Source organism: Gymnoscopelus braueri (genome assembly GCF_963280865.1).
Source record: "Gymnoscopelus braueri genome assembly, chromosome: 18".
NCBI lineage: Eukaryota > Metazoa > Chordata > Actinopteri > Myctophiformes > Myctophidae > Gymnoscopelus > Gymnoscopelus braueri.
The window spans coordinates 50,989,428-51,005,057 of NC_137618.1; the positions used below are offsets into that span (position 1 = coordinate 50,989,428).

Genomic DNA, 15,630 nt, shown 5'->3' on the forward strand with positions numbered 1-15,630 from the left:
ACTTTTCCACCGCCCACACGACCGCAAGACACTCTCTCTCGGATGTAGAGTAGTTGCATTCGGCTCCTCTGAGTCCCCGAGAGGCATAAGCAATCACCTTCTCTAAGCCGCCCACCTGCTGGGTCAGTACGGCTCCCAACCCGACACTACTGGCATCAGTATGCACCTGGAACGGTAGTGACATATCGGGCTGGACCAACACAGGCGCCTCCACTAGAGTCTGCTTCAACTTTTCAAAGTTTGTCTGGCATTCCTCCGTCCAATTCCACTTCACCCCCTTCCGCTTCAAGTGATTTAACGGCGCGGCCAGGTCTGCGAAGTGAGGCATGAATTTGAAATACCAGCCCGCCATTCCGAGAAATCTCTGCAGTGACTTCAAGTCATGGGGAGCTGGGTAGTTCATAACGGCAACGGTTTTGTCTGGGTCCGTCTCAACCCCCTGGGCAGAGACGATATGTCCCAGAAACTTCAGCTGCTCTCGGTAGAAGTGACATTTCTCAAGATTCAGGGTGAGGTTAGCGACATGAAGCTTGGCGAACACGGCATCAAGATCTTTCATATGCTGCTCGGGACTTGGAGAGAAAACGATAATGTCGTCGATGTAGACGAAACAGCACCTTGCCTTGAGATCACCGAGCACTCTCTCCATCAATCTCTGGAAAGTAGCACCGGCATTTTTCAGTCCAAAGGGCATGGTTCTGAATTGATACAGTCCGATGGGTGTTATGACTGCGGTCTTGTGTTTGCTCTCTTTATCCATGGCAACCTGCCAGTATCCTGCTTTCAGATCCAGGGTGCTAAAATGGCATGCTCCATGCATTGATTCCAAGATGTCGTGTATCAGAGGCATGGGGTAGGCATCCAGATTAGTTTTGGAGTTGAGTAGTTCACACAGAATCGGTTACTCCCGTCCGGCTTCTTGACCAACACTACCGGTGCGGCCCAGGAAGAGTCGGAGGGTTCCAAGATTCCCTTGGTGAGCATCCCCTGTACCTCATCCACGATGATTTGGCGTTTGTACGGTGAGACTCGGTAGGCTCTACATCGCACCGGCATTTCATCCGTGGTGTGCACCTTATGGGTGGCAACATTGGTCTTACCTAGTTGTCCCGAGCACACAGACGGCCATCTCTGGAAGAGACATTCCACCTCGGGTGGAACATTTTGGACACGGTGTAATGGCGGGACACCAACACTGCCCATCAATGGCGACACCGGCACAGCGAGATAGAGTTTTGCCGAGGACAGGGCGGGTGAGGCCTGTGAGGCAAAGGGATAGTGTGTGTAGCCCTCAGGACCCCACACTCCGTAAGTCTTTTCGCCAAAGTTGAGGACAGTTTTGGTCTTGAGGCAGAAGTCGAGGCCCAGCATCAAAGGGAAGGTGAGATTGTGGTCGTCTAGGACGAATGTTTCCACAGACCACATATGACCATGCCAGTCGTAGATCAAACCCACCTTCCCCACCGCTTGGTGCTCCTTTCCATCCGCCAGGATGAACTTCCGGTCATCACACTTCCTCAGATGTTCCCCCACTCGGGATAACCGCTGCCAGTTGCTTCTCCTCATCAGGGTGTATGAACAGCCTGTGTCCATCACCGCTTCAAACTCAACGCCTCTGGTGGCAATAGGCACGACTAATAGGTTCATCCACTCCTCTTTGTCAGGTTGCCCCAGTTTGACATCCATGCGTGCCATCTGAGCTCCTTTCCCTGTCGATGTTTTGACTCCTCTGTCACCGCCTTGTTTGACTCCCTTGTCTCCGCCCTGTTTGACTCCCTTGTCTCCGCCTTGTTGATTTACCTTCTTCCAGTAGGCGCTGGAGGAAGAACAATCCTTTTCCACTTGGGACCCAACCTTCACCAGTTGATCCACCGTCTGAACGTGTCCGCGCAGACACCCAGCAATCCTCGGATTACAGTTGTTGAGAATCTTCCTCACCAATTCACTTTCAGTGATTTCCGGCTTCCACTTCAGACAGAGCGCACGGTAGTCATAGGCAAAGTCTCGTAGACTTTGGGTGGGAAGTTGCAGCATGTCACGCAGCTTCTCTTCCAGTTCCGATTGATAATCGGTAGGCAAGAACGCGACAAGAAACGCTTCCTTAAACCCTGCCCAAGACTTACACTTCTGCCTCTCGGATGTCCACCAACTCCTGGCGGACCCCTCAAGGACACTCGAAAGCGTCCCCATGAGCTCCACATCTGACATGGGCCTAACAGAGAAGAAGTTCTCACATTGCTCCACAAAGTACATGATATCCGAAATCTCCTTAGATCCGTCATACTTAGGGAATTCCATCCTGATGGCGGGTTTAGAGTATCGGTAGGCACTGGCGGGCTGAACAGGTGGTGCACTAACGGCCTGGTCAGTAGCTGCAACGGGGTGCTGCCCCCCAGATGGCGTGACGGATTGACAGGAAGAAACGAGGGTGGGCAGGTCATGAGAGGCCATAGTGGGAGCTACCTGAAGTGCACTGACGGGCTGACTGGCTGGTACTGGGACGGATGGACCCTGCGAGGCAGCCGTGGGCGGTACCTGAGGTGTACTGGTGGACTGTCGGTAAGGAGTACTTGTGGGGTGATGGCGAGGTGTATGTGTTCCATAGAAACTAAATTCTGGGCGAAGGTGAAACATGGGCCCTTCTGAGGTGAGCGGTACTTGCTCTTTTTATTTTCGAGACCTCATTATTCCATTTCTCATCCCTCCTCTGTAAACACTCAACAACCCCTTGCTCTAATTGTTTGACTGTGTTCCTCACAAGCACCTCCATCTCGCCCATTCTACGATCCATGTACTCCCTCAGAACCTCTTCGCGGTTAATAGTACTCTCGCTCGCTTTCTCGAACTCACCCAGCACATGCTCCACATGACCTTCCAAGGTCCGAATCTTGTCCTTAATCATGGCCAAGTCCTGCTGTATTGGGCCTCCTCTTCGTCCTCCTCATCCTCGTCTTCCTCATCAGAGATGTACAAAGAGCTAATGAGTGACGTGATTTCACCTACAGGACTACGGTGACGTTCAAATGATTGGCGATCTGGAATATTAACTTCCTCCTCGCCCTGAACAGCCTCCTCTACTATCTGTGCTAGCTGTTCTGGGTTTTCCCCACTTTGTGCCATCGTTTTTTTCAGAAGTTTTTTTTACAGTGTATTATAAAATGTTACCTTTTTTTTGTTTCTAAATCAATTCTCAAATACTGGCTTTCAGTGTCTACTTTTAAACCCACGATCCCCGTACGGGCCACCACATGTAACAATCTGCCTTTTTATCTGAAAGGATAATTACTACTAAAAAGGAAAAACAACGAGATCGGTGGGTGTTTTAACTGATAAGATTTTTTATATAGAAGCCTTTGTATAAACTGACAGAACACAAGGTGTTTAAATCAAATAATATCACTTTGAAATTACTTCTGTCCCTGTTACTCTCCCTGATAAATAAAATAAACAAGCAAACAACCAAATAAATCAAAAACAAACAATAATCACTTTAACTGCCCCTCCCTCCCAAACAAATCCCACTGTCCCTTGTAACCCGGCGGGTCACAACGCAAATACAAACAATAAACAAATACACACGGCGTTTAAGAGTCTGTCATGCACGCACGCTGCTAAAATAAATAAATAAATAGTCCCGCGACCGCTCTCTTCGGATCGCGCTCCCGCGACGCAACAGTTCCTTTTAATCCTTTTACTCCAAATGAAAAGAAAAGTCTTCTCCGCCCGATGCGGCCCAAATAATAACTAGATAACGGGGTACCCCTCTAATTTGTATTCCAACACGAGCAGAACGCTCGGGTTGATCTCACCGGTTTCGGCTGTCGGCTCCAATCCCGACCGGCGTCTCGACCACGGCGCTCGGATCCCACGGCCCGACAGAAACGGCAGGTTCCTCTCCGCGGGGTTCGAAAGTCCGTTAACCTTGGCTGCAGCTTAATGTCACGTTTAAACTATCAAAACGGTATAAACTGGCGCTTCAAAGTCTCTGCTTTCCTCCTCCGTTCAACCTGGCACAAACGGTTTGGTTCGTTCAACCCCTCTGTTGTGTACCACACCCTGTATTAATAACCTCGGGTGGCACTAATGATTCAATTATCCCCCCCAATCAGACCCATTACAGCTCACGTGAATAGGACAAGTTCATATTTTCTCATGGCTTCAAACATGTTACATACAGTATATTTTACAAATATAATAACATGCACAGGTCGAGTGGAATACTAATAATAATAATGTGCAATTGTCACATGTCTATGGACAGGCAGGTCATTGAGGAGGTGGGGGGGGGGGGGTAATTGGCGCACGCATAGGACATCATCAGCATGCGTACTACTCACTTTGCCCTTTGACCCCTTGGCAGAGGAGGAGGCGGAGCCGAGCGCCGGAGGGGGCGTCGGCTCTTTGGCCTTACGAGGGAGGAGCAGGCCGTTGACCTCCTGACCTTTGAACCCCGCTGTGGCCACAACCTCGTTGGCGGCCTCGGCGCGCTTCCTGGCGCGCAGAGTGTTCCACGACAGTGACTTCCTGTTCAGGACAGGAAGTCAAACAATAATCCACCAATCAGAAGAAAAGGAGAAACCTTCTGGTGTAGCAGATTGGACCAATGAGATAACAGCAGTTCAGAGTTCGACCAATCAGAGGAAAGGACAGATTGACAGACAAGTGGTTCTGAATGTGGGGTCCAGGGACCCCCAGTGGGTCTAAACGGACCCTGATTGGTCCATTTAGTTCCATTTGTAGACACATCTTCATATAATTGGTCCTCACTAATGCTCATTATAATATAATATTATATCTTATCTTCATATAATTTGTCCTCACTAATGATCATTATCATAGGCGATGTTTGCCTCTGCCACCAGGGGGGGGCAAAGAAAAATATATATGTTTTTACATAATATGCAACATATGCTTATCATATGTGACAAAATTGTCCGCCTGCGTTTATATGTCTCTATATATGTACATATATAAATATATATACATATATGTGGACACAGAAGAGACATATACATATATGTGGACACAGAAGAGACATATTTCCTATATATCCACATATATGCACATACATGAACCTGAATATGGCAGACATGCAGCATATAATCTGCATATACTTCCCATATATTGGCAAAAAATATATATATATACACAAATATATATATTGCCCCCCCTAAAAATCGCCTATGCTCATTATAATATTGTATTTATCTTCATATAATTGGTCCTCACTAATGCTCATTATAATATTATATCTTATCTTCATATAATTGGTCGTCACTAATGCTCATTATAATATTATATTATACTTATCTTCTTATTATATTAGTAAGTATAAGTAAGTATAATATTAACTTATACTTATCTATACTTATCTTCATATAATTGGTCCATTGATACAATATAATATTATAATGAGCATTAGTGAAGACCAATTATATGAAGATAAGATATAATATAATATTGTAATGAGCATTAGTGAGGACCAATTATATGAAGATAAGATATAATATTATAATGAGCATTAGTGAGGACCAATTATATGAAGATAAGGTTGAAAATGAGTCCCACAGTTGAAATGGGTGATGCTGGAAATGTAAACGGTGCGGGGGGGGGGGGGGGAAGAGAGAGAGAGAGAGAGAGAGAGAGAGAGAGAGAGAGAGAGAGAAAATGGTAGCAGGTAAAGATACCGCACATACCTTTGCGTAACACAATCCTATCGTGTTACTGAGTTTTTTCCTGTGACTGAAACTTTCAGAAATTGCAGTGGTGGAAAGAGTACTCACATTTTTTTACTTAAGTAAAACTATCAATACCGCCATGCAGAAACACTCCGTTACAAGATATACAAAACGATCTTGAGGAAGGCTTGTTTTACCAGCAGTAAAACTATAAGAAAGACAAAAAACTAATTCAAACTCAAACCAAGTCTGTTTCCTTCTTGATTCATTTAAGTTTTGTGATTGATCTTCTGTGGAGTGAGTGTGTGTGTGTGTGTGTGTGTGTGTGTGTGTGTGTGTGTGTGTGTGTGTGTGTGTGTGTGTGTGTGTGTGTGTGTGTGTGTGTGTGTGTGTGTGTGTGTGGGGGGGGTTAGTAGAAATAATAACAAATCAAACCACTACAAACTATAAAACACAAACACAACTGAAAGCAACATTTTGAGACCTTTAAGACCTATCATACATGATAACAGTCTATAAGACCTATCATACATGATAACAGTTTATAAAAAATATACCGTGAGCCGTAACCATACTAGACCTCCACTAAGGTTGATTAAACCAAAGTGTAAACAAAGCTTTTGGCTCCGCCCCCTCAGCCAAAAGTACACCCTGCGGATGTCACTGATCACATGACCTCAATCAATTCTCCAGTTATAGCCAACATAGAAGGGGGGGGGGGGGGGGAGGGGGGACTGTTTTCTTATTTCCACACAACAGTTCTAAGGTGTATTAAAGACATAGTTCAATGTTGAAAATGAGTGGTAGGCCCCTTTAAATACCCAATTCAATCTAAAAATGTAAAAATACATTAACATGACTTTGTTATGATAACTATCTAATAAAGACGAACGTTGTGGGCATTTTTATCAACTTTTATTCACTCTCCATCCACTAGGAGGAGCAGAGAGTTGTAGTTTTATGTACAAATATGAACTACAAACCGTCATCACTTCCTCTTTACCCTCCATCTCCACTAGGAGGAGCAGAGAGTTGTAGTTTTATGTACAAATATGAACTACAAACAGTCATCACTTCCTCTTTACCCTCCATCTCCACTAGGACGAGCAGAGAGTTGTAGTTTTATGTACAAATATGAACTACAAACCGTCATCGTTCCTCCTGGAGCCAAAATAAAGCAGGAAATGACTTCAACAGTCGTCACTGCGCTAACAGACATATTCAACATCCAAAAAGTTTATTTTTACATTATTTAAAATACATTTAAAATCATCATTATTATTAGACTAGAGTACAATGCTGAAAACATTGCCACTAAAATCAAATATAATATTATTGCACAACCTGACGTCATTTCATTCATAATTATTTTTTCATTTTTTTTAAATAGTGCAAAAAAAAAAACTATTCCAACATATTTTAAACCCTCTAAAGAGACTTCGTAGATCGAGGGCTCTGTACTTAGCGCCCTCCTTTCCCCCCCTCTACGCCATATCCCTTCGCCCAAAATAACATATCTAACTTGTAGATCTGCTATTTTCGTCATATTATTATTATTAACATTCCCATATAGGGGGCGCTAGAGTTCATGTGTTTTTTTTAAGGGGAATGTTCCAGAGAGGAAGAGTCTTTGTACAGTGAATTTTTGAGAGAAAACGATTCAACAAAATAAAACAAAACAATTAAAAGAAAACATCACAAAACAAAACAAAAAGTGAGAGAGAAACTAACATAAAGGGATATTTATTTCACTATTAAACATGTTAGGGGTCATTTTAACGTCTACTCAGGCTTTAGTGTTTCTCCCCAGACAGTTTATACGTGTCTTCATTCACTATTTAGATATTTGATATTCATTTTATCAGACACTCCCCCTTCCTATACAAACCCATTGTAACTTCAAACTCCATTTTAACCATGTTAGATTCATCAGAAACACAGTCCTTGGTTCTGATGACTGATAATGTCCTTCTAATGCGTGAGGAGACCGTGCTTTTTTCAATCATGTTTATTTTTGTATCTTTTTGGGGGGGAAATTAAAAATAAATAAAATTAAATAAATGAATGAGGTAAAAAAAAAATATGAAAAAAAACACACACATTAGAAGGACAATATCAGTCACCAGAACCAAGGACCAGTGTTTTCAATTAATCTATCATGGTCAAAAAGTTAGGTTTGAAGTTACAATGGGTTTGTATAGGAAGGGTAACATTCTGATAAAATGAATAATGTATGAAAGTGAAATATCCCTTTAAACTTTGTTTCCCACTCCCCCCCCCCAAAAAAACCTGACAAAACAAAACAAAAAAACAGAACAATAAAATAATTAGTACCAAGATAGAAAACCAACCCAACAGTGACTGAACAACGGTTAATTAAAAAACAACACACATCTGTACAGATTGCCACAGACAATATTACAAATATAAGCGCTCCCCCTAGAGGAGAAGAAAGGGTTGACAGTCCCACTGGTCACCTCAGTGTGGTGTTGTTGTTTTCTTTTTCAACAAAGGAGTAATAACAAAACAAATCAATAATAATAATAATAATAATAATCAAACAGGGTTAGAAACTGAAATAAGAGTCCCGGGTTCATCTCCCCACATCAGTGCTCATTGTTTAGCCTCCAGTTTGTTTTTATCTACTTGCCACTAGGGGGCGTTGCTGAGCCGAGTTTCTGTGAACTCCGATAGTTAGTTCCAAAACATGAAAGGGGGGAGGGGGGAGTGGGGAGGAGTTAGGGGAGTGGGGTCACAAAAAAACTCAAAACCCGCCACAGGCTCTGCATGCCGTCCAATCCGAGTGTTCGGTTTTGGAGAAGAAAAAAAAACAAACCAGGAAGTGCATCTGGGGGATTGTGGGGGTTGTGGGCGGGACTTACTTGATGTTGTGGGCGTCGGCTGTCGCCGCAGCCGCCACCAGGAAGGAGGAAGCGGACGCAGAGTCTTTTATGGTCTTTGTGGGCGGGGCCAGGACATGTCCCGGCACCCAGCCCTCGGCGGCCGGTGATTGGCTGTCGGCCGGCCGGTAGACCAGGTACATGTTCTGCTGATTGGTGGCCAGGATCTGCACCGTCTCGCCCAATGAGACGCTGATCTCATTCTCCTTCAGAGCCGAGTAGTCCTGACACACCCCCATGGAGGAGGAGACGCCATTACAGCCAGTAGCTCCTCCCCCTACACCTCCTCCACTGTCCTCCTGCTGCGGAGAGGAGACGAGACGAGACGAGAGGAGAGGAGAGGAGAGGAGAGGAGAGGAGAGGAGAGGAGAGGAGAGGAGGTTAAGGTGTGTCTATAGCTGAATTCCATTCCCCAAAGTCACTCGCTCACTCGCTTCCTCCACTCGCGCCTAAGCCCCGCCCCTGCGAGGAGCCGAGGATTATTTGCGAGGACGGAGTGGTCGACCAGCTGGCCTCACAGGATCGGAATGCACTCAGCGTCATTTCAAAGCGACGGCAAATTCCGCGACCACTTATGACGTGTCACACAGCTGGACCAGAGCCGTGGATGAAAATATACATGCATAGAATAATATGCAGGTATAGAATAATACAGAATATAAGAATAGACAATTCATCAATGTGGATGGATGGCCACATCGTTATCTTTATAGTTAACATTCTTGTGCAAAGCCATTTATTCCTGGAGGAGGAGACCCCATTACAGAGGGTGGGGGGCGGTGTTTTCGGCATGGTTTCGGGTTTCAAGCATTGTTTGTGTGGCCACATGTGGAGGAGGACCATGTATACGTCACAGGAGAAGGGGAAAAAAACGGAAAAAAAAACGTGTACACGTGATTCGGAAGTCTGCCGCGAGGAGCTGTGGAGGCAGCTCGAGCGTACACTTCATGTACACTCGCTCAATGCGGAAGCGGAGAGCCTCCTCGCCTCCTCCACTCTAACTCCACTCGCCTCCTCCAAGAAGCAAATGGATAATTGGAACCTGACTACTTCCGGTTCGAAGTCGGAGTGATCGAGTGGGAGTGAGTGAGTGGCCGAGATTTTCGGTATTGGAATTTGGCTTATGTCTGGTAGACAACAGACCTGCAGTTACAGAAAGCAGCCTGCAGGAGGAGCAGGTGAGGAGGAACACAGAGGAGGAGGATGAATATATGAAGATAGTTTCTACACAGATGTGTAACACATTAAAAACACTAATAGTTATCATCGCTGTTACCATAGAGTTACACAATATAAACACTAAAAGTCTCTCAGCTAAGGGGTCCCTGCTTCATCTCTCTCTCTCAGCTAAGGGGTCCCTGCTTCATCTCTCTCTCAGCATATGGGTCCCTGCTTCATCTCTCTCTCAGCTAAGGGGTCCCTGCTTCATCTCTCTCTCTCAGCTAAGGGGTCCCTGCTTCATCTCTTTCTCTCAGATAAGGGGTCCCTGCTTCATCTCTCTCTCAGCTAAGGGGTCCCTGCTTCATCTCTCTCTCAGCTAAGGGGTCCCTGCTTCATCTCTCTCTCAGCTAGGGGGTCCGTTGCCTGAAAAACGTTGAAGACCCCTGCTGTAAAGTATCCCCCTGTTGTGTGGCTGATTTAATGGACACTATTAGTGTTTTACTTCTGTTTACCATTGCTCTGTATTGTTGATGCTTCTTGTATTGCTGAAAACGACAGTACTTTTTATTTTCCTTACTCTGTACCTGTAACCTTAAAGGAGAATTCCAGACTAGCCTCTCACCTTTATCTGATGTTATTACATCTTAGGACGAGTGGTACAGTAGAACATGTTCATAACTCCATCCTGAGTCCACTGCAGCTAAAAACGGCCCATGCACTAGATCGCATATTTGTATGGCTTGTTTTTTTTTTATATCTGACTTTCCTAATGACCACAGTGTTTGTATTCGATTTGCTCTCCGGAAGTCTCGCGAGACGAGATTTCACACGTGATTTCATCCAAGCAGCTTGTAAACACTACGGTGGCCCATTTGGAACAAAAACACTGTGGCGAGGTTTCTGTCATTATGAACGGCAGATAAAACAGACACATTTTTTTTTAAATCAGAGCGATAAAAATATGCGAGTTATGAAAATGTTCCACTGGTCCTATAGGTAAGGAAAAGGCTAGTCTGGAATTCTCCTTTAACTGCTGTGCTGCCTCTGGGCGATTTCCTCCGCGGTATAATAAAGATGTCCATCTATATCTATCTATTTGCCAGGTATGAAAGGAGGCCAATTCAAACTTAGCACCATTTCACACCTGCCAAATGCCAATGCTTGGACAAAATCCACTGAAGTTCTACTGAAGTGGCCAATGGCAGGGCATTCTGAAGTGGCCAATGGCAGGGCTCTCTGAAGTGGCCAATGGCAGGGCTCCCTGAGCGTCTGTCAGATACGTTGCATTAGAGCGCTCTGATTGGCTGCCTGTGGACGACTCACCCGGGCGTCATAGCGATTCTCCAAACACGACGATCCGCCGTTGGACGTGCCCCCAGAGCCCCGCCCCTTCTCCTTCTCCCCCCCGCCGCTGCCCCCCGGGGGTCCCAGCACCGAGCAGGGCCGGCTGTGAGGCGAGGAAGAGGAGGAGGAGGGGTTCCTAGTGAGAGAGGAGGAGGAGGTGCCACCTCCCCCAGCACCTCCCCCTTTTTCCTTCTGATACTCGATAGGAGACTGCAGGGCTGGAAGGAGAACACACACGCACACAGATGTTTGTATTACTATACTTGCAGACACACTGCAGTGTGACAGCGGAGCCAGTAGGAGGTGCACCACTAGACCCAACTCTAGACCCCACTCTCGCATCGCAAATGTGGGAATGAATGTGAATGTGGGAAGTGGGCGTGTCTCTGCTCTCCTCACCAGACAGGAAGTTGCTCTGTGCGTCCAGGACTTCCTGTACGTGTCGGACCCACACCTGCTTCACGTCCATGTTGGCAGCCTGCAGCGTGAAGCGCTCCGCCGAGCCGCGGCACGACAACACCAACTTACAGGGATCACTGTCTACGTTCTCCTCTAGACCCAGGTATGATACCTACAGGAGAGGGGAGGGGAGGAGAATAGAGGGGAGGAGAGGGGAGGAGAGGAGAGGAGAGGAGAGGAGAGGAGAGGAGAGGAGAGGAGAGGAGAGGAGAGGAGAGGAGAGGAGAGGAGAGGAGAGGAGAGGGGAAGGGAGATTAGAGGGGAGGGGAGGGGAGGGGAGGGGGGAAGGGAGATTAGAGGGGAGGGGAGAGGAGAGGAGAGGAGAGGAGAGGAGAGGAGAGGAGAGGCAAAAGGTAGTCAACTAACATTTTCTATCATAGTATTAGTGGACAAAATGAATGTGGTCGGTACGTTGATGCTCTTCTTGAACTGGTATCCCGGCATGGACGATCCTTTCCTCAAGGGTCAGGGTTAAAGGTCAGCGTTAAATACCTTGATGCTCTTCTTGAACTGGTATCCCGGTATGGACGATCCTTTCCTCAGTAGTTCGCTGAAGATGACGATCTGCTCGAACAGGAAGACACGGCGCTCCTTGGAGCGTGACAGAACGCCGCCGTCCGTCTCCGTCACGAAGAACGTTTCCTGTTGCAGCAGCTTGCCCTGACTGGTCAGTTTACCCTGTCAATCAAAAGCGCACAAATACCCAAAATGCATCACTCATCTGCAGTTCCACATGTACAGAGTGTTATGTAGACAGATGTCAGGTTCATGTCGTCACCTTGCTAAACTAATGGCCTAAGTCATTTTTTGAGGAAAATGATATTTTTGCCTAAGTCAGCTACTCATGACACTGGCCACCTCTGGTAAAATCACCTATCTCATCATGCTGTTCCCTCCCCTTTTAGTATAATGGCCTAACTCCCTAGTGTGACTTAAAGGACAACTTTGTTTTTTTACAACCAAGGTTTATGTTTTAGATTGTAATTAAAGTAAATAAAAGATGAGTGTTAAATTTTTTTTTTTACTGCTTTCTATAGTTTTAGCAATTTTCGCTATCTTTTTTACAGTGGGCGGGGGCATTCTGTCCGATGGCTAAATATGTCTTTCTTTACACAATAACCCGGCGTTTTCTTTATTATTATTTACAGTAGCTCTTCTAGCCCCCAATAACTCACATCTGGCCATCAAAGACCACAGGACCTTTTTAATTGTGTAAAAAAGGCATATTTAGCCACCGGTCAGAATGCCCCCGCCCACTGTAAAAAATATCGCTAAAATTGCTAAAACTATAGAAAGCAGTAAATGAAAAACAAATAACACTCATCTTTTATTTACTTTAATTACAAGCTAAAATATAAACCTTGGTTGTAAAAAAACAAAGTTGTCCTTTAAGCCAAAATAGGCCATTTTTTTGGCCTAAGTCACATGGTTTTGTGGCCATGTAATTTTTTTTTGCCTAAGTCAGATTTAATCCTATTTAAATCTCTTATGTTACATAACTGACAGACAGTGTTATTTTTATTTTAACACATTGGGTGCCAGAGGTTTATTAAAATATTATACTTTGAGTGCCAGGACTTTTTAAACATTTTGAACCTTTTTCAAGTAGTCACAAAATATTTTCAGTGATCACCGTCCTCACGGTGATCCCCTCATTACACACATACAGGTCTCGTACAATCGGGGGGAAAAAATTTAAAACATTCGGAAATCCATTCCATAGTTGCAGCCAGTTGAAAATAGTTAAATTAACATTGTAAAAAAAAAAAGTGCACAGGAGCCGAGATACAGGTTTTTGAAGTCATAAGTTAACCAGGAGGTGGATTGGAGTCTAAATCTTGTAGGAGTGATATTTCCTGTTGCTGTGAAGGAAACAAAAAAAAAAAAAAAAAAAAAAAAAAAAAAAAACGTATATATACGGTTTTGGCACTCAACGTTAGTATGCGCAAAACCGTATATATACGGTTTTGGCACCCAATGTGTTAATAGTCATAATTTGTTATAACATTTTGGGTGAAATGATTAAGAAATATATAGTTTTGTTTTGGATCAGTTTTTTATTGTTCCTGAAAAACTTAAAACAATGACACAGGCCATTAGTTTAGCAAGGCGACGATTTGTAGATCTGGCATCCTACAGTGTGCATAGTTTGTAGATCTGGTATCCTACAGTGTGTATAGTTTGTAGATCTGGTATCCTACAGTGTGTATAGTTTGTAGATCTGGTATCCTACAGTGTGCATAGTTTGTAGATCTGGTATCCTACAGTGTGTATAGTTTGTAGATCTGGTATCCTACAGTGTGTATAGTTTGTAGATCTGGTATCCAATCTTACTGTAAATCGCTCTTGATTAAGAGCGTCTGATACATGCCTACATTGTAAATTGTATCCTATAGTTTCTTTGAGGCTACATTCGTCTTTTTCTCACTCCGCTACTCTGGTCTGGCCACTAGGATCCTATATGAATCGTAGTTCAGTTACGTATAGGCAAGTCAGGAAGTGACATTGGACGACACTGGATCTAATGCAGGGGTCTTCAACGTTTTCAGGCCAAGGACCCCCTAGCTGAGAGAGAGATGAAGCATTATATAAAATTGTGTTTCAGATTCAACTTTTTTTGTTTACGTGGTCTGCTCTTTTTCCCCCTCTACACCTATACCTCTTTGCCAAAAATAGCCGATCTACAAGCTCACACCTCGTGCTGTGAGCTTGTAGATCTGCTATTTTTGGCTAAAGTGCTCCTCAGAAAAAAGGATGCTAAGGTTCAAGTGGTTAAGGGGAAAAAAATCATATCATACAAAGATTTGGCGGACCCCTTGTAGTAACTCTGAGGACCCCCTAGGGGTCCCGGACCCCCTGTTGAAGACCCCTGATCTGATGTGTGGAAGCTGGTCGTGAGGAAACAGGAAGTGAGCTCAGAGTTTACCTCGAATCCCTGCAAGCGGCCCAGATTCATCATGTCGTTGCACAGCTTAGGAACCTGAGACATGAGGCCTACTGCCCTCTGGTGGAGGAAGGACCGGCAGGCAGGCAGACAGACAGACAGACAGGCAAATAAGTTATCCGTCTCCGTCTTATGTGTGGAGGACATTATAAATTATTCTGAATAATAACAATACTAAAAATAATAACAATAGCAGTTCAATGAATCTGTTTGTACCTCGATCTGTTCACAGTCCATCCCTGCCTTCAAGCTGTACTTTAAGAAGTCCTAGAGAGAGAGAGAGAGAGAGAGATAGAAAGAGAGAGAAATGTAAACAATGTACTGACTGAACACTCCCTCTGCGCATCTAAACCAATCACAGCAATTGGGGGGCGGGATGTTAAGGACAATGGCCCCGATTCACTAAGAAATTTACGACCATATTTTGATCTTACCGGCATTTAAGACAATTTTCTTCATGCAAAATGTTGTCTTAAATGCCGGTATGGTCGTAAATTTCTTAGTGAATCGGGGCCAATCTCTGTTTGGGATTAGCTTATACGGCCATCTCGACCAATCACAGTGTTTTTAGAACGCTGGTCTGTCACCATTTCTCAGCCAGCGAGAGGCAGCTGACACTCTATTCTCTGCAAAGCTCATTTCCCGGCCACTAGCATTTGGATGTTGGCTTGTGTCTCTTCCAAAGTACCCGTGTTTCCTTGGCTTCACTGCCGACAACATGAACTTGAAGCCGGCTGAATGAATAAGGAAACGGGATGTCACTCAAAACATCTGTGGCACCGTACAGCCAACTTTAGGACGGTACCCCCGAACCCCCGAACATCTGAACCACGTCACATTGTAGTCTGGACAGAGCCGAACAGACTTAAAACCACTGCCAGAACAGTTGATTATACAGAGAAATGCTGTGGTGTGTGTTTTTGAGAGTGAGTGAGTGAGTGAGTGAGTGAGTGAGTGAGTGAGTGAGTGAGTGGGTGGGCGAGTGAGTGAGTGAGTGAGTGAGTGAGTGAGTGAGTGAGTGGGTGGGTGGGTGGGTGGGTGAGTGAGTGAGTGAGTGAGTGGGTGGGTGGGTGAGTGAGTGAGTGAGTGAGTGAGTGGGTGAGTGAGTGGGTGAGTGAGTGGGTGGGTGAGTGAGTGGGTGGGT

General features: G+C 44.9%; 1 protein-coding gene across 1 annotated transcript in view; it reads right to left on the reverse strand.

Moving 5' to 3' along the window:
* Positions 1-15,630, reverse strand: part of LOC308105879 (kalirin-like) — a 229,571-nt gene that overhangs the window by 23,141 nt on the left and 190,800 nt on the right. Inside the window, 7 exon segments of the mRNA XM_080456807.1 lie at positions 4,338-4,524; positions 8,561-8,880; positions 11,063-11,301; positions 11,483-11,654; positions 12,035-12,220; positions 14,469-14,546; positions 14,703-14,753. Coding sequence (XP_080312933.1) covers positions 4,338-4,524; positions 8,561-8,880; positions 11,063-11,301; positions 11,483-11,654; positions 12,035-12,220; positions 14,469-14,546; positions 14,703-14,753 — 1,233 coding nt within the window.